This window comes from Anomaloglossus baeobatrachus, chromosome 1 (assembly GCF_048569485.1).
Source record: "Anomaloglossus baeobatrachus isolate aAnoBae1 chromosome 1, aAnoBae1.hap1, whole genome shotgun sequence".
NCBI classification, from domain to species: Eukaryota; Metazoa; Chordata; class Amphibia; order Anura; family Aromobatidae; genus Anomaloglossus; species Anomaloglossus baeobatrachus.
The window spans coordinates 750162689-750186394 of NC_134353.1; the positions used below are offsets into that span (position 1 = coordinate 750162689).

At 44.6% G+C, this 23706-nt stretch overlaps 1 protein-coding gene across 1 annotated transcript in view; it reads right to left on the reverse strand.

Moving 5' to 3' along the window:
- Positions 1-23706, reverse strand: part of LOC142251162 (aldehyde dehydrogenase, mitochondrial-like) — a 67876-nt gene that overhangs the window by 31231 nt on the left and 12939 nt on the right. Inside the window, exon 2 of the mRNA XM_075323702.1 lies at positions 9940-10044. Within this exon, the coding sequence (XP_075179817.1) occupies positions 9940-10044 (105 nt within the window). The remainder of the gene's footprint in view (positions 1-9939; positions 10045-23706) is intronic.

Genomic DNA, 23706 nt, shown 5'->3' on the forward strand with positions numbered 1-23706 from the left:
AGTATTATAAAGTCATTTTTAGATTCTACAAAACGGCTTGGGCTCTTATATACAGCTTGTTAGAATGCTATATATAAGAGCCCAGTGGTGGTGGCCGTAGCTTATAGTCACCAAATCTGGTGACAGGTTCCCTTTAAAACGGTGGCAGTTGGGAGGTGGCGACATCATGCACAGGGTCACACACACCGGGTTTCCTGGTTGTATTGTAACATTCATCTTTAAACCAATGAAATTATATACTACTTTGGAGAAATAAGCTGTTGTGGGGCGGATGTTCTATGAAGAGGGTTGAGAATGTAATGCTTACAAAATAATAATATGCTCTTCTGAGGAGAGCAGACAGACAACGTGCTACAGGAGACCACATGAGAATGGTCAATTTAAGAATACACATGACACCCCCCAAGGTTTTAGAATGCCTGTGTCAACCCTTGTATCTGTCAGACACTTCATACAGGGGCATCCACCGCCCATACCTTCCCATAATGTCAAAAGTACATCAGGTAAATGGGGGCTGGTGAACACTTATGAATACACCTAGCGCTTTCGTGACACATGATTAACGGACAGTGTAAAGTGTGACTGTAGCTTTATATGGATTAGATACAGTATAGGAGGAGACAGGGTTATAATAATGGGAATCCAGAGTCAGAGACTCCGATTCTAGCAATGTTTCACTTACTGGGCTGCTAGCTGTAGTTTTGATAAAAATCAATAATTTTATCAGAAAGATTAGAGGACTAGTAAATCTGCTCTCATGTAGTCTTCCATATTCATGAATTTTGTATATCTCTGCCCACACCCGATAAGCTTTCTGCCTATGCACAGTGTATACAGAAAGCAATCAGGTGTCGATTTCACTGTCACGATGATGCCATCTGTTAACACTTCGTGTAGATGGGTCCTCCAGTGTACTGGTTCAGTTTTAGTGACATGGATTGGGGATGTAGGGCATTTATATCACTTTGGTGATGTAATCATAGTGGATAAAGTTCAACAGGGTCACAAAAGGGTGGTAATATAACCCCATTTGTGATTTCGAGCACTGGATCCAGGAGCAACAGCAGCCCATGCCAAAAGTTTTATACACGTGGTCAAGTCTGAGATGAAAAATTAGAAAACGCATTGCAAAACATATCCAACAGCAATAGTGGGTGGGAAATGTGTAGAAGGAAATTTGGGACCAACACTGAAATACGTGACTTGGTGGCGCATTTGGCACCGGCTTCCACTCCAACTTGTAGTGAGAAGAATATGTGATCACTTGGAAAAGAAGGTAAGAAGGAAACCGTTCAGCTTATTAAGCATTAGCGGTCAAGTGTTACTATAGCATTATATGAGATAAAGTCTGATGAAGACACTAGGCCATTTGAATTAGGGAAATAAAAAACTTAAAAAAAAATAAAATAAATAAATAAAATAAATGATGCGATTTAGAAATAAGGTCACTATATTCCTGCTGTACCTACTATGGAGAACTTTTAAGACACAACTTACTCGGCACCGAATAAAATTCTGAAAATGAAGTTTAAGAATATGCCATCTTCGAAAGGTTTCATTATCTGTTCTAATGCTTCATTGTCCGGCTAATCCCGGATTAGGAGACCTTTAAATAGTCATAGAAAACAAAATTAGCACAAAAGATGAAGTTGTGATCTTTGCACCTAGACCAGATGGAAGGCACCGACACAAAGCAGATTACCACTAATTGGACACATCTGCATGTAATTCCCTCAAAAATTAAAAGTGAGCTTAAAAGCTCACACTGTAAAAAGGACAGGTCAATAATTGGGTACATCCGTTGCATTAATCCATTCTACAAGTCACTGTTACAATGGACCATAGACTCACACAGAAGGCCATTTTTTTTAGGTCATTGGGACTGTTGGCTATGCTGTAGTGGAGTGCAGCATACACCATTCACTGACATTATATTGAGGTTTTGCATTGTCATGTTTCATCATACCGTCCTATACTGTACATATTAGGGGAGATTTATGAAAGTTGAAAGCACACTGTGCCGATAAAGATGCACAACACCTGCCTAAGGAGCTTAGCAAACCACTAGAAAAGACTTGCAATCCCTGTAAAATAATGCTGGAAAGTATTACAGCTGTTCTAGTGTTGCTTTGTCATATGGTTTAAAATGTATAGACAAATTAACTGTGCGTCAGTGTCTGTGTGTGACCCTGTGCGCGTGTGCCTGTGAGCGTGTGCCGACAACCTATTGACAAGTAGAATAGTAACCCCCAGTTTTCAATCTACACATTTTCTGGCGGAATAACAGAAAAATATAGATTATATTTAAGCTATGTATTATTGTAAGTGACAAATTTGAAGAGCACCTGGGGCTGTACGGTTTTGATAAATCTCTCTTATTAGAATATGCCTTCACAGTTCTTTTTTATTATTCATTCTGTCACTAGTCCCCCAAAATATACATTTCTGACAGTATTATCTGGTATATCATGGCATACTCAGTCAAATTATGTGATCCCACAAAGGGAATTACAAGCTTTTATGTTGTCCAAAAATGGATTGAGGAGAGGGCACTATATCTGCTATCAGAACTTCCAGTGTTATTACACTGCAATGGCTGCACCACTAGTTTTTTTCCACATAAAGGGGGGTATGAAACTTCTATCACAGTTATAGATGATGACTATAAATAGAATAAATGGCATTCCTGCATCTTTGTGCTCAAATATTTATACTAAACACGGAACTTGGCATTTGTGATAGATCAACAATAGCCACTATACACTTCAATCATTTTTTGTATTTGCCTATGATTAAGGAGTTTTTTTTCTCTGAAACGCGTACGGCGTGGAAAGGCATATGGAGAGATTTTGTTGATATATTAAACTTTTTTTTTTAATGTGAGCTAATAAACTTCCAAGATTTTTAAAGACAACGGTGCTGGATTTGTTTCCCTCCTTGTTTTCCTTGTAATGATTGTCAGCTGCGGATGCCAACCACTGATACCGTGCACCGACCCAAATGGAATTCTATGCAGAGGAGTGGTGAGCTGGAACTTGTTTTTTGTTATTTTTACTGTATATGTGTATACACACACACACACACACACACTTTGTTAACACAGCAACACAACAACATTTTTAAAAAGAAAAAAAAAAAATACAAATATAAAAAATAGTTTAATCAATCTAGAAAATTTACAAAAAACAAAACATAATGCCAAAAAGTGTAAACTGTTTTTTCCATGTCTGGGTTTGGGGATGTTTTTCTATGTAAAAAAAAATAGGCTTACGTCACGTCACCCTACCCAACAGCCCAGACATATCAAGAATGAGACTTGTTGTAACATGCAGTAAACAAATACTTGCCAGAAAGTCCTTCAGATCCTTTAACCCATTCATGACCTTTACGTCCAAGGTTGATGCAGAGCCTGCATCTTTCCCTGAACGTTGACTGATCTGATCAGCCATGTACCTCTAGCAGCAGCGGGCTGATTGGAGATTCACCAGTTGCTGTTAACCAGTTAAATGCCACTGTCAGTCTCAGGACTTAACAGGTGCAGGTGGGGACCGCGCCATTCTCCGCTCCCATTGGCGGGGCGTCAATGGATTGTCATGACAGCCGAGGGTCATCTGATGACCCATGTCTCGGTCATGACTAACTTCCTGTGAATGCTGTGAGTCGGTGTTCATAGGAGATGAGGATTTCTGTTGTACAGAGCATTTATGCGGCCGATACATTGAAAAGTGATCCGATATCCGCAGCTTCAAGTTCCCTTGGGTTCTAGTAAATACAATAAAACGTTTTTCAAAATTTATTTAAAAAATTGTTACCAAAAAAAAGTTCAAATCCCCTCCCTTTTGCCCAATAAAAACAAAAAAGATGCACATATTTGGTATCACTGTTTAGAAACATCCGATCCATCAACATATAAAATTAATCCGGTAAACAGCGGCAAATATAGCCTCATACTGCTATACTGACTGAAAACTAAAAAAGTTATTGCTCTTGGAAAAAAGGAAGAAAAAAAAAAATTATGAAAACTAAAAACGGAAAATCGTCCAGGAGAATGGTTCAATATGGGGTGGTCCAGTACTGAACAATCCTTGCAAGAGGTGGGCTATACCAAGTAGAAAATGACTAGTGATTTCATGGAGGTTGGGGTGTTGAAAATTCTTTTTTGTACCCTGCACCTGGCTGATACTCAATAATGAGATCCCTTTGCTTGATTGTAAGCTGTTCACTGACCAATTTCTTTTGCAGTAAACCACAACAAAGTTTGTTACTTAATGGATTTAAACAGATTATAGGGGACATTAAAAAAAAAATCTCGTTATGATTTTTTTTACATAACAAAAACTAGAATTTTAAGAGGTATATGTAGACTTCTCATATACACTGTGTTCATGAAAATAAATAGATAGTTTCAATACTGCAACTCATCCTGGAAAAAAACCCAAAAACAGCCCTGAAAAAAAAAATAAAAAAAATATATGGATCTTTTAAAAACGAAAGGACAAAATGAAAAGAAAGTAATTTTAAATTTAAACATTTAAGAATTAAATAATTTGTTAAAGGGACTCTCTCACTAGGTTTTTGCTCCCTCATCTGAGTGCAGCATAATGTAGAGACAGAAACCCTGATTCCAGTGATGTGTCACTTACTGGGCTGTTTGCTGTCATTTTGATAGAATTAATGTTTTCTCTGCTGCAGATCTCGTAGTTATACAGAGCTCATGAATATGCTGGACTACCGGGCAGCTTGCCAAGTAGTCCTCCAATGATAATCTACTGCTAAGTGACACATCACTGGAATCAGGATCTCTGCCCCTACGTTATGCTGCTCTCAGATTAGGTGGCCAAAACCTGGTGACAAATTCCCTTTAATGTGAATTCTGATTTGCGATGTTATCATCCCAGCCATGTTTGACAGGATCAAAATTGTTACGTTAGTGCCCAGCCAATCAATAGGTATCAGCTATATAGCTGCTTATTGTTAAAGGGAACCGGTCATCAGAAATTTAGCTTTAAACCTAAAAGTTTCCCCCTCTGCAGCTCGTGGGCTGCATTCTAGCAAGGTTCCTGTACTTTTTGTGCCCCCTTTGAAACCAAATTAAACACGTTATAAAATTGTACCTTTTTGTCTGCCATTCTTGTAAATTATCCATGGGGGCGGGCTCTCTTGCGTCCGTTACTGTCCCTCCTGCAGATTGACGCCGTCCCCCATTGCTCCATTTCATATCTCAGGACGCCGCCCACTGCGCCCGAGGTCCCGTGCACCGCTGGTGACGTGGTCGCAGGCACGAGATTATGGGCGGCGCTGTGATTGCATCGCAAGTGCCCGCCCATAATCTCGTGACCGCGATCTTTCCTCTGCCTCCAGCGTTCTGTGCAAGCGCTGGAAGATGACCCGACGTCACCTCCTTCCCATCCTGCCCTGCAGCAGGAAATAGATGGGAGGAGCGGAGCAGGCCACCACAGGATACGAGGAGACGCGGAGAGGATCTGAGCGACGTACACAGTAAAAAAAACCATGTAAAAACAAACACACACATTGTCTTCTGAAAAGTGAAAAGCACTAAATGTTTTGGTTTTTTGTAACCTGTGCTGTGCTGCTCCGCTCCTCCCATCCATTTCCTGCTGCAGGGCAGGATGGGAAGGAGGTGATGTTGGGTCATCTTCCAGCGCTTGCGCAGAACGCTGGAGGCAGAGGGGAGATAGCGGTCACGAGATTATGGATGGGCACTTACGATGCAATCACAGCGCCGCCCATAATTTCGTGCCTGTGACCACGTCACCAGCGGTCCTCGCGTGCACGGGACCTCGGGCGCAGTGGGCGGCGTCCTGAGATATGAAATGGAGCAATGGGGGACGGCGTCAATCTGCAGGAGGGACAGCAACGGACGCAAGAGAGCCTACCCCCATGGATAATTTACAAGAATTGCAGGCAAAAAGGTACAACTTTATAAAGTGTTTAATTTGGTTTCAAAGGGGGCACAAAGTACAGGAACCTTGCTAGAATGCAGCCCACAAGCTGCAGAGGGGGAAACTTTTAGGTTTAAAGCTACATTTCTGATGACAGGTTCCCTTTAAAGGTCAAGGCATTGGCAGGCCTCTGAACATTTAGCATCTCGCAAGACAGAAATGGTAACAGAACACATGGAAAGGGAAATGTAGTTTTGTCCACAATAAGGTAACACTTCAAACACTATATTCAAAATTACAAAAAAATAATAAGTAGCTGTTGCAAAGTTGAAGTATTACTGTCAGACTGTACATGAAGACTGGTGGTGACCACCGGAGCTTCCATACTGGACTGATGGGGAATTGAAGTCTTGAGGACTTCTTTTTGTCTTATGATATTATACGATACTTGTTGGACCTGTTGAATGACAACCCAGCTTCTGCAAGATTCATTTCAGAATGGAAACTTTTCCAAAGTTGTTAAATACTTTGCTTAAATCAGGAGTTTTGTACTTCTCAGTCTATTTCTAGATAATATCCATGTAGGGTTGTTTTATAGGGCGTTTAAAGGAATAAGAACTCAAGACCATAGGAAAAACAATCTAAAATATTCTACATTGCTACAAATGGATAAAATACAGCCAAGAACATGACAAAGCATATATTTGAGCGATTATATCTTGGATCGCACCCAAACTGCATCCTAGTTATGCAACTCGTCTGTTGATTTTCTTACCCTGTGAACTGCTGCCATTGCTAAAAGCATTGCTTCAAACTGGTCTAACATTACCTGTTTACAAAGATTGCTACATGGGTGTAATCTACTCAAATACTCACAAAATCTCCAGTTTTTGCCATTGATGCTTAAAGGGAACCTGTCACCAGATTTTTCCCTATGCAACTAAAAATACCACCTTCTGCAGCTCCTGAGCTGCATTCTATGAAGGGTGTGCCTTGTTTCTGGCCCCCTTTTCAAACCTCCAAAACAACTTTATAAAACATTACCTTTTTGTATGTAAATTATTTTGGAGGGCCTTATGGGCGGGCTCTCTTTCTCCTTCGTTCCCCCCTCCTGCCACTGTACGCCGTCCCGTCTTGATTTGCATTGATGACGAAGGACCCGTCATCCTCCACGCTGATGCCAAAGTCTCGCGCATGCGTAGTTATCATAGGTCACAGGCGGTTATCGCAGGCCTGTGCAGAAACTATCCCTCATGCGCGCTGAGGATGTATTTGTGCAGGAACGAGATTATGGGCGGGTACTAGCATGACGCTGGTGAGGTCATGCACAGCACCGCCCATAATCTCGTGCCTGAGCAAATACATCCCCGTCGCGCGCGAGGGATAGTTTCTGCACATACCTGCGATAGTGGCCTATGATAACTGCGCATGCGCGAGACTTCGGCACAGCGTGGAGGATGACGGGACCATCGTCATGAATTCAAATCAACATAGAAGACAGCGTACAGCGGCAGGAGGGGGGAACGAAGGAGAAATAGAGCTCGCTCATAAGGCCCACCGAAATAATTTACATACGAAAAAAATAATATTTTATAAAGTTGTTTTGGCGGTCTGAAAAGGGGGCCAGAAACAAGGCGCACCTTCATAGAATGCAGCCCAGGAGCTGCAGAAGGTGGTATTTTTAGTTGCAATGGGAAAAATCTGGTGACAGGTTCCCTTTAAAGGGAACCGGTCAGCAGGTTTTTAAATCTTAAAATATCATCATCATAGTAAAGTACCTTTATTGATAATTACCTCCATACCTTTATATTACAAATCCGGGTCTCTGTTGTGTTGTCATCCATTAGTGAATTGTTATGCAAATCCATTCGCAAGTGCGGGGCTTAGTCTGCACTTGCAGTTCTCCGGCCTCTCTCCCCTCTCTCTCCTCCACTGTGCCTCATGCCAGTGATTAACTGGTTACTCTTCCCTGTTACTTGCTTCCCCAACCAACATTTTGCACAGAATCAGTCATTCCCGAAGGCGGCGCATATGCAGTAACTTCCTAATGACATTGTGAGACCCTGAATATCCATTGTGCATGCTCTGCCCCCAGAAATAATGGAGCCCAAGTGAGATGTCAGTATCTATGACCTGCTCCCCAACCTGAAATCTTGTGAAGATGCCATTCCTGGGGACGTTGCATGTACAGATGGCCAACATCTCGGCTGAGTTGTATATCCAAGGTAACAAGTCACAGAGGAGAATGACCAGTCAATCACCGGTAAGAATCCAGAGAGCCAAGTGAAGACCAAGACACCGCACTTTCAAGCTCATTTGCATATAAATGTACCAATAGATTACAAGATAAGGCAGACAGGGACTTGTAATATAGAAGTAATCACAAGTACATACCGTGATGACATCACTTTTGATCACCTGCTGACCGGTTCCCTTTAACTAAATAGGTTGGGCAAATTACCTTGACTATCTTCAGGAAAAAAAAACAAAACCCCACCACATTACCAGAAAAGCTTGTTGTTATGCCAATAGGGGCTTATTCAGACTCATGATTTTTGTAAACATTCTATATAGGATTCTTGTGGATAGAATGTGTTACCATTATAGTCTATGGGCAAGTTCTCATGTCTGAGACTTTTCGGAGACCACGGGAGGTAAAACAAACAAAACCAGACCGTGCTAATATGCAATTCTAGTGCTCTCCGAGTTTTATGTTTGCCTGAAAGGAGAAGCTTGAAAAACCACCTGTATGGGAGAAAAGAATGCAACAAAACTGATGCTGAAGAGTGACATAAGGACCAACGACTGATGGATTGTCTATCGTGAAGGTGTCACAATGCGATTACATTGACTTCTACAGTGTTGCGATTAAGCTGCAGCACCAAGTGAATTTTGGTTGCATGACACCTGTTGTGGGAAAAGTTGCCATGTAGCTGTAGACTGATGTTGCTCTTCCTGTTGAGAACTTATGAACTTCTGCTCAAGTAAGCATTAATCGTGAGCAACCTTTAAAGTGCTCGTTTTTTTTAATTGATCAGGTCAGATGCTCTGAAGGGGGAGACTTGAGTAATGAGTATTAGTGAAGTCAATTAGTGATGGGCAAACCGGCTCTCATCCCACATACAGCCAGCCTAAGGCTATGTGTCCACGTTGCTTTTTACCTGCTTTTTTGCTGCTTTTTCAACTGCAGCGCTTAATGCCGAAATGGATGTGTTCTGCTTTTCAAGCAAAGTCTATGGGAATTTGGGTTTCTTGTCCGCACTATGCAGTTCAAACTGCGCCTTTTTGTGGCAGAAATTTGGGCAAAAACTCTGCTTTGCAGTTCAAAACGCAAATGGCAAAAACAATTGACATGTCAATTGTTTTTGCCATTTGGGTTTTGCCCTGCAAAGCTGAGTTTTTGCCCAAAATTCTGCAACAAAAAGGCTGCAGTTTGAACTGCATAGTGCGGACAAGAAACCCAAATTCCCATAGACTTTGCTTGAAAAGCAGAACACATCCATTTCGGCATTAAGCGCTGCAGTTGAAAAAGCAGCAAAAAAAGCAGGTAAAAAGCAACGTGGACACATAGCCAAAAACAGCATTTCTGGGGGGAGGGTGGGAGTTCTGGATTTCTTTCCCCCCCGGTTGAAGTTCTCTCCCTCACCCCCTGGGTGGGAGTTCAACCCCACCCCCCCAATGTAGGTAGGTAGGTAGGTAGTGAAGCACTGATTGGTGTGGGAAAATATTGAAATTTGCTCCTTCAAAGATTTCTACGTTGCCGCCTAACAATGAAAGCATTCGTTAACACCATGTTTATCACTGAATAGAAGAAAATGGATAACAATCGGATGCTAAAGAACGATAGGATTCCATGATGTGCCCATGATACTCCAGGATATAAAAATGGATCACATAATTAACAAAAATAAAAAGTTAGTGAAGGCCTCAGTTCTAAAAGTGGATAATTATTTAATGCTTTTGCAATAATGTTAATTCGTTTTTCCTAGGAAAAAAAAAATAATTATCTGCTATTTTAACAATACACATTAATTACCTTATCAGCCTCTGCTACATGACAGATGACCTCTCCGGTGGAAGGGTTGATTGTAGGGAATGTCTTCTTGCTTGCGGCATTTTGAAACTCATTGTTTATGAAGAGCTGAAAAGAGAAACATTTTTAATATTTTACAAGTATCCCAAAACCGATATTTCATACTAAATCCAATTTGTGGCGACCAACTGAAGGGACATTTTATAAACTTATTCCCACTTTTCAGGAGTTGTAGCTATGATAAAAAGTTCACAGCTCATCTCTGAATATGAGAAATAGACACTGAAAATTCTTCTGAGCAGAGCTGCAAAATGTCCTCACATTCCACTCGTGAGACCACCCTGCGAATACTCCTTTAACAAAGTTCTCCAGGTTTATGAAACAGATGATCGATGTCACCTTTTGGGGTCTGACACTTCCCACCCTCCGCTGTTTGTATCTCTTGAATTGAATAAGAGCTGAGGGAACAGTCCGGCTCTGTTCAGCCGATTGCAGCTCCAGTGGCCGCTGCACGTAAATTGATCAGTGGTGGCTGCCAGATGTCAGAACCCACCGATCTGCTATTGATGACCTATCCTAAGATCACATAGATATCGGAAGCCGGAACAACCCCTTTAATAGCATGATACTTCGAATATTTGAATTAAAAAAAAAAAAAAAAATCAGAGGCACAAAGAAAACCCTGCAGTCTGGCAAATGTTTACATTTCCTATTGATCTGGTGGGTATGATCCAGGCCAACATTTCCCATTGTGTTTGTTTTCAACAGGCCTAATGCTTTGTTTTATTATCTTGAAGCCTCTTTCCCAATTAAAATGCATATCTTCTGCTATTAATACTTTAATAGTTTCAACAATCCGACACCGCTTACCCGGCAGCTCTATCTCATGGTGGTCCAATCATTCATACCTGATAACTGGGAGGATGGAAGAGGAGACCTACTTCACCCCCCACGATACACTTTCCAGGCCACGTCCTCACTCGCAGAGCCTTTGCAGAGGTCCCCACTCTCGGACTTTTCACCATTCTCCTTGAGTGTGGCCCTCATCTACCGCTCACTTTGCCTGTTTTCCTGACCTCTATGCTGCCGGGCTTATTTTTCCCATCTTGTGGAAATGCCTTATTATTGATGAAGGTAAAGGGACTCCGTTAGGACAGTCATTCTGTGCTGACAAAGTACAGGCGCTCGGTGCATCATGGCGGGGCCAAACATTTAAATGCCCCTTCCCGTCTCTTGTCTTCTATCTATCCCTGCCCTTTTCTGTCTCTATAAGCCAAAGCTGACAATCAAATAACAGGGGGGCAAGTTCGAATTTACTTCAGTGTTACACAGTGTGTGCTAAATGCATGTAAGAAAATTAGATATAGTAATATAAGTTTCCTCAATTTCAGGTTCCTGCCACTTCACCATGCCAAAGAAAGCCTCTTTCACCTCTCTGATCTCCACACTATAAAAACTCAATTTATTTTTTTTTATACTTTTTAGAGCTCTCAGTCCTTTTGTGCCGACACCTATTACAGATCTACCTGGCCATCCAGAAGTAGTTATCATCCAGTCCCCAAATAGTATCCACCCCCCATCCCTTTTGCACATTTTTCTGTTCACTTTCAGCATTCGTACCGAGAGCACAAAAAACTAGTCTGTAATCTGCTCTTCATCTCTAAACTCCAGGATCTAGTCTCACCTAATCAGCACTTGATCTACTCTTGCCAATAAACTGGTTTACACATTCTACAGAAAATGCTCCAATTTAAAGAAAACCTGTTTTACTACCAGCCTGGTTATACAAACCTGTCTGAGAGCAGCATAAAAGGAGTGACAGACAATGCTCGTGGTAATTTATAGGTAACCTGTCAGGTGCAATATGCACCCAGAATCTTGAGCAGTTCTGGGTGCATATTGCTAATCCCTGCCTAAAGGTACCGTCACACTAAACAACTTACCAGCGATCCCAACAACGATACAACCTGATAGGGATCGCTGGTAAGTTGCTAGGAGGTTGCTGGTGAGAGGTCACACAGTCAGACGCTCCAGCGATCCCACCAGCAACCTGACCTGGCAGGGATCGCTGGAGCATCGCTACACGAGTTGCTGGTGAGCGGTCACCAGCAACCAGTGACCAGCCCCCAGCACTGAAGCGATGCTGCGCTTGGTAACTAAGGTAAATATCGGGTAACCAACCCGATATTTACCTTGGTTACCAGTGCATGCAGCTACACGTGCAGAGAGCAGCGCACACCGCTTAGTGCTGGCTCCCTGCTCTCCTAGTTACAGCACACATTGGGTTAATTACCCGATGTGTGCTGCAGCTACATGTGCACAGAGCAGGAGCCGCCACTGACAGTGAGAGAGGTGGAGGCTGGTAACGAAGGTAAATATCGGGTAACCAAGGACAGGGCTTCTTGGTTACCCGCTGTTTACCGTGGTTACCAGCGTCCGCAGAAGCCGGCTCCTGCTGCCTGCACATTCAGTTGTTGCTCTGTCGCTGTCACACACAGCGATGTGTGCTTCACAGCGGGAGAGCAACAACTAAAAAATGGCCCAGGACATTCAGCAACAACCAACGACCTCACAGCAGGTGCCAGGTTGTTGCTGGATGTCACACACAGCAACATCGCTGTTACGTCACAAAAGTTGTTCGTTAGCAGCGATGTTGCTAGCGATGTTGCTTAGTGTGACGGGGCCTTTACTGTCCCCTGTATACAATAGCATAGATAAAGAGATCTTTAGAAAAAGTATTTCTAAAGATTCTTTATAATATGCTAATGAGGCCAGGGACTAGTCGTGAGGGAGTTATTTCCCCCAACTAGTCCGCCCTGCTAGCATGTTAGTATGCCCACAGGGTATGCTAATATACTATTCAACGCATAGTTACCAGCGGTGCTGCGCGTACCTGTGTCCGCGGTGAACGCTGAAGCTGCACTTCCAGTTATGCGCAGTATGAAGCCAGTTGTACGCGTCCCAGCTTCAGACAGGTCTAGTGCGCATGACCGGAAGTGCCCGGCATTTAGCTCAGCGTTCACAGGTATGCACATCACCACCGGTGATGCTGCATTGAATAGCATGTTAGCACGCCCCCTGTGAGCGTACTAACATGCTAAGAGGGCAGACTAGTAAGGGGATATAACACTCTTGTGACTTAGTCCACACGCTCATTAGCTTATTATAAAGAATCTTTACAAATACTTTCTACTGAGCTCTTTATCTATGCTAGTGTATACAGGGACGGTTAGGCAGGGATTATCAATATGCACCCAGAACTGCTCATGCTTCTGGGAGCATATTGCACCTGACAGGTTCACTTTAAATACTATAGTTTGTAAAGAATAGTGAGGAGTGCGCTGGTATAACAGGAATCTGACGGCTCACTCCACCCTCCAGTCACTGATTGGCGGCCTCCTTGCCAGTTACTGTGCACAGCCCAATATACTCTGAATTGTGCAAAACCGAATATTTTGGCACTATGTGGCGCATCCTCTGAGTATTAATAGTAGCTGAGAGCTTTGGCTAGTGTCAGTCAGAGCAAATAGAGAGCAGGCTCCCAACATGGCAGGAGTCTACAACTAGGCACAGGAACTTCTGCATTGTCTGTACTGTGGGCTCCAGGAGACCAGAACATTGGCTGGGGAGGATTTATAATGTGAGCGATGGTTTGTTAATTTTTATTCATGTTTCTGTTACTCAAATGTTTAAGTTCACAGAAAGCTCTTTTAGAAACCAGCTCCAGCATTGCTGGAATTATTGTCTCCTGCCAAAAGTATAAATCTAAAATTCATAAAGACTGTACATCACATCTTTTTCCATATTTTATATTTGATCAGTGTACATTAATTACTGAATAATTTTCTAACCTTATAATAACCAATCTATGATAAACATCAAACTGCAATCCAGGTCTTCCATGCGCATATCAGTGCTGTAGAGGAGTAGACCGAGCAGCAGAGTTCCTGACTGATGAATAGAAGCATATAACTGCGGTGGCGTTTCAGGGGACCTCCCGCTTTTTTTTAAATTAAATCTGGCAGGATTGTTGCAATTGTACAAGGATATAATTTTTTACTTGCGAGGGGAAGTGTGTGTGTGTGTATTGAATTGGGACGAGAAGACAAACAAGTTCATGCTTACAGAAGAAATTCATTCATTTTACTCATCAGCATCTAAACCTAAATCTGTTATGGGGCCCAACAAAACAAACAGTATTCACCTGTAACCATATTGTTAATACACAGGTAAGTGCTATTTTACAAGCCTTAAGGCCCCGTCACACTAAGCAACATCGCTAGCAACATCGCTGGTAACGAACAACTTTTGTGACGTTGCTAGCGATGTTGCTGTGTGTGACATCCAGCAACAACCTGGCCCCTGCTGTGAGGTCGTTGGTTGTTGCTGAATGTCCTGGGCCATTTTTTAGTTGTTGCTGTCCCGCTGTGAAGCACAGATCGCTGTGTGTGACAGCGAGACAGCAACAACTAATGTGCAGTGAGCAGGGAGCCGGCTTCTGCTGAGGCTGGTAACTAATGTAAACATCGGGTAACCAAGAAGCCCTGTCCTTGGTTACCCGATATTTACCTTTGATACCAGCCTCCTCCGCTCTCACTGCCTGTGCTGCCGGCTCCTGCTCTGTGCACATGTAGCTGCAGCACACATCAGGCAATTAACCCGATGTGTGCTGTAACTAGGAGAGCAAGGAGCCAGCACTAAGCAGTGTGCGCTGCTCCCTGCTCTGTGCACATTTAGCTGCAGCACACATCAGGCAATTAACCCGATGTGTGCTGTAACTAGGAGAGCAAGGAGCCAGCGCTCAGTGTGCGCTGCTCCCTGCTCTGTGCACATTTAGCTGCAGCACACATCGGGTTAATTAACCTGATGTGTGCTGTAACTAGGAGACGGGGGCTGGTCACTGGTTGCTGGTGAGCTCACCAGCAACTCGTGTAGCCACGCTCCAGCGATCCCTGCCAGGTCAGGTTGCTGGTGGGATCGCTGGAGCGTCGCAGTGTGACATCTCACCAGCAACCTCCTAGCAACTTACCAGCGATCCCTATCGTTGTTGGGATCGCTGGTAAGTTGCTTAGTGTGACTGGACCTTTACGCTCCCAGTCATCGTTATGGTATGGTGTACAGGGCTATTACAGTCACTGCTCACTACACAGTAAGCATGCTGTAATTATGCTCATCCCTCCTAGACCAACATTCTGCCCTGCACACCAGATATAGAGCAGTATGTCAATCAAAACGTGCTGGGCGTGACTAGAATAGGTGTAGTGATTAATTGCTCCCTGCATCACAATGACTGGAAGCGAGCAGCTGCAGGGAGAATAAGACTGCATTTTCTTCCTGTAACCACACTTACTATTAGAATGCTGCACCCATTTAAAACATTAAATTTACCTGTAGATGACCACGATGGCTGCATGTAAATATTTGGGGGTTTTTTAGCTGACAGGTTTGATCGCCATGGTTGGCTTTACATATTTAATGTAATGTGCATGGCAAGCATCACAGCTAAAAATATACACAAATACCTGTTTTTCACTAGGCCTTACACACAACTGTAAAAACCTAGTTAAAACTAGAATCAAAGACAACTGTCAAAAAAAAAAAAATATATACAAAGTCCAAGAGGCAGCTATTAGGTTCAGCCAAAAAAGGTCACTGGTTTGTAAGGAGAGCATGGTATCTGCACACACAAACATCACACAATGCCCGAGTGTTTGATAACCCGCTTCATATGAACATCACCACTCTTAGGCTATGTTCACACTAGAAAAATTATTTTTCTTAAGAAATTTCTTGAGTGAAGGATTAGCGCGCCTGCGTTAAAAAAACGCACCAATAACGCAGGTGCGTTTTGGTGCGGTTTTTTTCATGTTGGTCCCTGCGTTTTTTAATGCCTTTACAGCAATAAAGCACATTGAAAATGAAAAAAAAAAAATAAAAAAAAATAGATAATACAGAGATAAATATATGATAGATAGATAAAGATAATAGACAGATAATATAGAAAGATAGATAATATAGAAAGATAGATAATATAGAAAGATAGATAATATAGAAAGATAGATAATATAGAAAGATAGATAATATAGATAGATAGATAATATAGATAGATAGATAATATAGATAGATAGATAATATAGATAGATAGATAATATAGATAGATAGATAATATAGATAGATAGATAATATAGATAGATAGATAATATAGATAGATAGATAATATAGATAGATAGATAATATAGATAGATAAATAGATAGATAGATAGATAAATAGATAGATAGATAGATAGATAGATAAAGGCTGCTTTCACACCTCCGGTTTTTGCCATGCGGCACAATCCGGCACTTTGCAGGAAAAACGCAACCGTTTTTTTTTTGCTGTCGGTTGCGTTTTTCCTGCATAGACTTTAATTAGTGCCGCATGGCCTTGCGTTCAGTCTAGTTTTTGCCGCATGCGGCAGATTTAGCCGATGCGGCGGCCGGATGGAACGTTGCCTGGCACGTTTTTTGTGCGGCAAAAAAAAACCGCATCGCGCCGCATCCGGCCGAAGCAGCGCTTTTCTCAATGCATCCCTATGGATGCCGGATGCGGCGCGATGCGGCAAAAACCGCATCCGGCCGCCGCATGCGGTTTTCGCCACTGCGCATGCTCAGGAGCATGCCGCAAGCGGCAAAAACCGGACGGGCCGCATGTAAAAAACTTATGCAAAGGATGCGGTGTTTTCACCGCATCCGTTGCATAGGTGTCACAGCCGGATTGAGCCGCACGGCTCAAACCGGATGTGTGAAAGCAGCCTAATAGATAGATAGATATTTAGGGGTATAGATAGATAGATAGATAGATATTCCAGCTTTATTTATGATGTTTCCCCCACACACACTGCACTTCTCGCGGCCAGTAATGTGTTCACATTACCGGCCGTGAGAAATGCCCTGTAGTTACCCGCAGCCTCGCTCAGGAGCTGCATTCAGCACTTGCTCCCTGACCGAGGCCGTGGAGAACTGTCACACGTGGCTGGAGCAGGGCTGGAAGCGCCGCGGGACATCGCTGTGGATTACGTCGGAGCTGTGTGTTTTGGGGGGTTTAATACACTGGAGAAAGAGGGGCTTTTTGTCTTTTATTCAAAATAAAGGATTTTTCGGTGTGTGAGTGTTTCTTTACTTTCACTTTCAGATTAGTGACTGCGTGTCATAGACGCTGCCATCACTAATCTTGGACTTAGCGGCAGCTACTGGCTGCCGTTAACTCCATATTACCTGGATTGCCCCCGCATCACGGCATCTGGAAGAGCCGGGGACACTCCGGGACTGTCGCATAATGGATGCGACAGTCCCGGGGCAGCTGCGGCTGATATTCTCGGCTGCGGGAGGGGGAGGGGGCATTAACCCTGTCCCTCGCTCTCCCCAGCCTGAGAATACCGGGCCGCCGCTGTGTGTTTACCCGGCGGGAAGGTAAAAATACAGCAGAGCACACGCTTTTTTTTTTCTCTTCTTCCTCCTCCTCTTCCTGTTTTAGTGACATCACTTCCCTGCAAAACGCAGGGCAGGGAAGTACACTATGTCCCGAGGAACGCACGAATAACGCACATCACTTGCTACCTGCGTTATTCCTGCGCTATTTCATGATTACATTACAGTCAATGGAGTGAAATAACGCAGTTAGCTGCAGAAAAGAAGTGACATGCTCATTCTTTTTCTTAAGAAAATCTACTGAAAGAATTTTCTTAAGAAAAAAAACGCAGAGTGCGCACAGCTAATTTTTTTACATTAGATTTTGCTGGGGAATGTCTGCAGAAAGGTTACAAGAATTTCTCAAGAAATTTCGGTAGCAAAAACGAACCAAAAACGCAGGTAAAAAACGCAGTGTGTGAACATGGCCTTAGGCTCTGTGCCCACGTTGCGTATTTGCATGCAGTTACGCTGCATATTGCACTGCAGCGTAACTGCATGCGTCCTGCGTCCCCAGCACAATCTATGAAGATTGTGCATAATCCATGCGCACATTGCGTTTTAGAACGCAGCGATTTGCATGCTGCCAAATCGCTGCGCTCTAAAAAAGCAACATGTCACTTATTCCGTGCGCTTTGGATGCAGGTCCCGCTCTGTCTATGGTGGGGGCTTTTCACTGCATTCATTATGCAGTGTTTCTGCAGCGATTTGAAGCGCACATGTGCTGTTCAAATCGCTGCAGAAATTTCTGCAGGAACACAACACAACGTGGGCACATAGCCTTAAGCCCGCTACACACGCTTCAATATATCTCACAATCTGTCGTTGGGGTCAAGTTGTAAGTGACGCACATCCAGCATCGTTTGTGAGGTATCTGCGTGTGACATCTACTTGCGATCAGGATTGAACGCAAAACCGTTGATCGCAAACACATCGTATCATTCTCTAGAATTGAGCGTTTTGTTGCACGAACCTAGTCAATTGTAACGTGTGACATCCCTCATACGATTTTGGTGTCTGAGGCTATGTGCGCAGGTGTGCGCTCTGCACCGCAGCTTAAAAAAGGTCTGCTTCACAGAGCAGCTGAAAAGCTGCGTTCTGAAGCGCCTCACAATGTCTGTCAGTCACTAATCTCTGTCAGTCGGTCACTATCTCTGTCCCTCACTCTGTCCATGTCAGTCTATCCCCCTCTCTCATATACTCACCGATCCCCGGCGCTGCACGGCGTTCACACTGCTCCGGCGGCTTTTACTGTTTTGAAAAAGCCGGCCGCCCATTAAACAATCTCGTATTCCCTGCTTTCCCCGCCCACCGGCGCCTATGATTGGTTACAGTGAGACACGCCCCCACTCTGAGTGACAGGTGTCACACTGCACAGCAGCCGGTGGGCGGGTCTATACTGTGTAGTGAAATAAATAATTAAATAATTTAAAAAAACGGCGTGCGGTTCCCCCCAATTTTAAAACCAGCCAGATAAAGCCATACGGCTGAAGGCTGGTATTCTCAGGATGGGGAGCTCCACGTTATGGGGAGCCCCCCAGCCTAACAATATCAGCCAACAGCCACCCAGAATTGCCGCATACATTAGATGCGACAGTTCTGGGACTGTACCCGGCTCTTCCCGATTTGCCCTGGTGCGTTGGCAAATCGGGGTAATAAGGAGTTATTGGCAGCCCATAGCTGCCAATAAGTCCTAGATTAATCATGTCAGGCGTCTATGAGACACCCTCCATGATTAATCTGTAAATTACAGTAAATAAACACACACCCGAAAAAATCCTTTATTAGAAATAAAAACACAAACATATACCCTGGTTCACCACTTTAATCAGCCCCAAAAAGCCCTCCTTGTCCGGCGTAATCCAGGATGATCCAGTGTCGCATCCAGCGCTGCTGCATGGAGGTCACCGGAGATGCAGCAGACACAGCCGCTCCGGTCACCTCCACACAGCAAATGAAGACAGCCGCGCGATCAGCTGCTGTCACTGAGGTTACCCGCTGTCACTGGATCCAGCGGTGGCCGCGGGTAACCTCAGTGACAGCTCAAGGGGGAGGGACGTTCGGCAGCACAGCAACGTCACTAAGCGGCCGGCCAATCAAAGCGGAGGGGCGGAGATGAGCGGGACGAACATCACGCCCACCTCCTTCCTTCCTCATTGCTGGCGTGTGGCAGGAAAGGAGAGGTTCCTCGTTCCTGCGGCGTCACACGTAGCGATGTGTGCTGCCGCAGGGACGAGGATCAACTTCGCCCACGCGACAGCAGCGATATTTGAGAATGGACCCCCATGTCAACGAGAAGCGATTTTGGACGTTTTTGCAACGATCCAAAATCGCTCCTAGGAGTCACACACAACGAGATCGCTACAGTGGCCGGATGTGCGTCACAAAATCCGTGACCCCAACGAGATCGCTGTAGCGATCTCGTAGCGTGTAAAGTCCGCTTTAGGCTAGTTTAAGACAATATATATGAAAACTGAGTGATAAGGATAACACTTTACTGTAATTCCATAAATTACAAAAGCTTATTGACGGAATCGGCTATGCACTTATTCTAATTTGGATCAAGCTACCAATCTTTATTTCTCAGAAATGGCACAGCAGATCTACAAGACGGGTATTTTTATTGCTGTTCCGCAACCGATAAACTGGTTTAAAAAAAAAAATATATATATATAATAATCACTGACAAACTCCAATTAGGGCCCTTTTGAAACATGTCGGGGCGAAACATGTCGGGGCGAAACATGTCGGGGCGAAACATGTCGGGGCGAAACATGTCGGGGCGAAACATGTCGGGGCGAAACATGTCGGGGCGAAACATGTCGGGGCGAAACATGTCGGGGCGAAACATGTCGGGATATTGCTTCGTAACATCAATGGTTTATTTTCTAAGCACATACAATGGATATAAAAAGTCTATACACTCTTGTTAAACTGCCAGGTTCAAAATAAATATTCTATATACACACACCCATATACGCAGATTAAGAAGACTAATTTTAGAATTTTTTCCTCATTTGTCACCCATAATCTGAATCTGAAGAAATCCATTTAGAAAAACACATCATTTTGAGAACGGAAATAAAAATAACTAAAATAAAGGAGCTGCAGGAAATTCTGTCAAGTATTGACTGCGAACATCATGTGTCACAAATCTCCAATGTTCTTCATATTTCTGACCTGTAGTGTACGGAGGCAAGACGGATGTCTTTTCTTACAAAGAAAAAAAAAAGCTCTGCAGTAGAGGATACCGGGGGGGGGGGGGGGAGGGGGGTGGGTTGGTGGGGGTTAGGGGGGGGTGAGGGGGTGGAGATGGGGGGGGGGGGGGGCGGTTGCAGTTGTCACTCTCCATACACAGAGCAGTGATTGGATCCGTGCCGGTGCCACCCACATGGCTGAAACTGGAACGCTGTCGTGAGAAATAAAGTTCATTTCTTCCCGGCAGTGGGGTTGTGAAGGTGCCAGGCAGGTTCAGAACGCTATTAACAAGCAGATTAACTCAAGATCTGCAGGTTAACAGCATGTTTCCATATGACAGTTTCTCTTTAAAGGCCAAAAATTTTTGCACGGATTCTTCTTGGTAGGATTTTTTACATAACAAAAGCCTTGCAGACTTTATATCCACTGTATGTTAACTGGACTACAAGGCAACATCAATTAATCGTTGCGGTTGTGTCACACCTTTATTGAGCCACATTTTGCATCATGTATTGAAACAATTTCATAATAGCAGCCGGGATCACTATAACAAGCAACGTGAGTTTAACATTCCCTTAGGGTTACATTGACACATTGAGAGACGTGGGAATAAGGGAAGGGAAAAATAAAATATAATTGTGTTATGCACACAGTAAGATAATGTGTACAACTAGCATTGTAGAAGCAGTGGGGATATACAGTACAGTCTACATGTTCTAACAGATTAACCCCAACAATGTGATACAAGATGGGAGCAGGGCCATGAAGGAGTATTCTCCTCTTGATGCAGTAATGTAGCTACTTGGGGGCAGAGAGGTCCCCGGGCACCTGACTTGGAGCGACAACCACCCTTCACTATATGGCTGTGCTCAGCATACCGATAGTTAAATTCTGCCACAGAGCAGGGAGAAGTTGTATCCCTGTATTACCACTCCAGTTTTGTAGGCCGCAGATCGCATTAGGCCGGCAACATGTCAGGTCCTGCGCAGAGTGACCTGATATCATCTCAACACAACACGAACTGGATGTCAGCACCCCATCGCTATGACATCACCCCGCCGGTCTGCCTGGGACCTTACTCTGTCTCTTGCTGAACTCCTGAATATGTAAGGATTTTTTTTTTTAGTTCAAATACTGTGTTAGGGCCATTATGTGTAGGGCCCAATAAGGGGGAACCAACATACGGCGTATAGGGGCGCTGTGGGCCCCACAATAGCGCATACAGGGGGCCCCCACAATAGCGCATACAGGGGGCCCCACAATAGCGCATACAGGGGGCCCCACAATAGCGCATACAGGGGGCCCCACAATAGCGCATACAGGGGGCCCCACAATAGTGCATACAGGGGGCCCCACAATAGCGCATACAGGGGGCGCTGTGGGCCCCACAATAGCGCATACAGGGGGCGCTGTGGGCCCCACAATAGCGCATACAGGGGGCGCTGTGGGCCCCACAATAGCGCATACAGGGGCGCTGTGGGCCCCACAATAGCGCATACAGGGGCGCTGTGGGCCCCACAATAGCGCATACAGGGGCGCTGTGGGCCCCACAATAGCGCATACAGGGGCGCTGTGGGCCCCACAATAGCGCATACAGGGGCGCTGTGGGCCCCACAATAGCGCATACAGGGGCGCTGTGGGCCCCACAATAGCGCATACAGGGGCGCTGTGGGCCCCACAATAGCGCATACAGGGGCGCTGTGGGCCCCACAATAGCGCATACAGGGGCGCTGTGGGCCCCACAATAGCGCATACAGGGGCGCTGTGGGCCCCACAATAGCGCATACAGGGGCGCTGTGGGCCCCACAATAGCGCATACAGGGGCGCTGTGGGCCCCACAATAGCGCATACAGGGGCGCTGTGGGCCCCACAATACCATGTATTGTTATAGGGCCACTGCGTGTGCATTGTTTCCTAGGGCACAAGCACAGGGCATTAAGATATTCTAGGGATAAGTTTTACCATCTAGGAGGGCGCAAAGTTGGAGCTTTCAGTTGTAACACACACAGTGGTAGGCATTATTATACGGGGAGATAAAAGGAGCCCTCCTTTTGTACCACTTAACAGGTGAGTAATACGGACACATACGCCAGAAGCAACTCAGTATTAGGCCTAAGCCAAACGGCGAGAAAATCGGTGCGAGTGGACTGCGATAAAACATCGCATTCCACTCGGACCAATTCTAGCCTGTGTGTCAGCGCACATGAGGGATTATTTTCTCAGCCCTAATTGGACCGAGAAAACAATTGCAGTATGCTGCGACTGTAATGCGAGACTCTTTTCTCTTGCAAGTGTATGGGGCGAGAGAAAAATCGCGGTACACTGGTGTACCGCGCGTGCAAAGCGAGAATGGCAATAGCCGGCTACAGAGGAGAGAGGGAGAGAAATCCCTCCCTCCCCTCCTGTGCCGGCGCGCCCCTCCGCAGCACTGTCCCGCCCCTCCTCAGAGCCAGCCCGCCCCCTGCGGCTAAGGTCCGCTCACACAATCGGACCGCAGGGATGCTTGCATGACACTCGGCTCCTGCTGTGCTGCCAGCGCGAGCCGAGTGTCATGCGAGCATCGTACTAGTGCCCCGTGTGGCCCCAGCCTTAGGGAATCAGCAGGATGAGGAGTTTGCACAGGTTGGGAATAGATGGGGGCGGTGGAAATATGAGACAAGTCGTGACTGGAGAAGTTGTCATGTCAGTCTAAGCAAGATGGAAAAGTGAACAACTCCATCAGAAAAACAGTCAGCTGTATTTCACCTCATATCTACTGAATTCTCCTATACATGTTCTTTTCTTCCACTCGACAGTCACCATATAGTGGTAATATCAGCATTGATCTTTGTATAAATATAGTTTCAGTAACAGCATGAACTGCTGAAGTTTTCCTACACCCATCATTAGGGTATGCCATTGTATTCGTATACATTGCTAACCTGGTTAAAGGGAACCAGTCATCAGAAATTTTGCACTAAACCTTAAAGATTCCCGCTCTGCAGCTCCTGGGCTGCATTCTAGCAAGGTTCCTGTTGTTCTTGTGCCCCCTTTCTGACCAAAATAAAGACTTTGTTAAGTGGTACCTTTTTGTATTCAGATCTTGATAATGGTACACGGGGGTGGGTTCTCTGGTGTCAGTTAGTG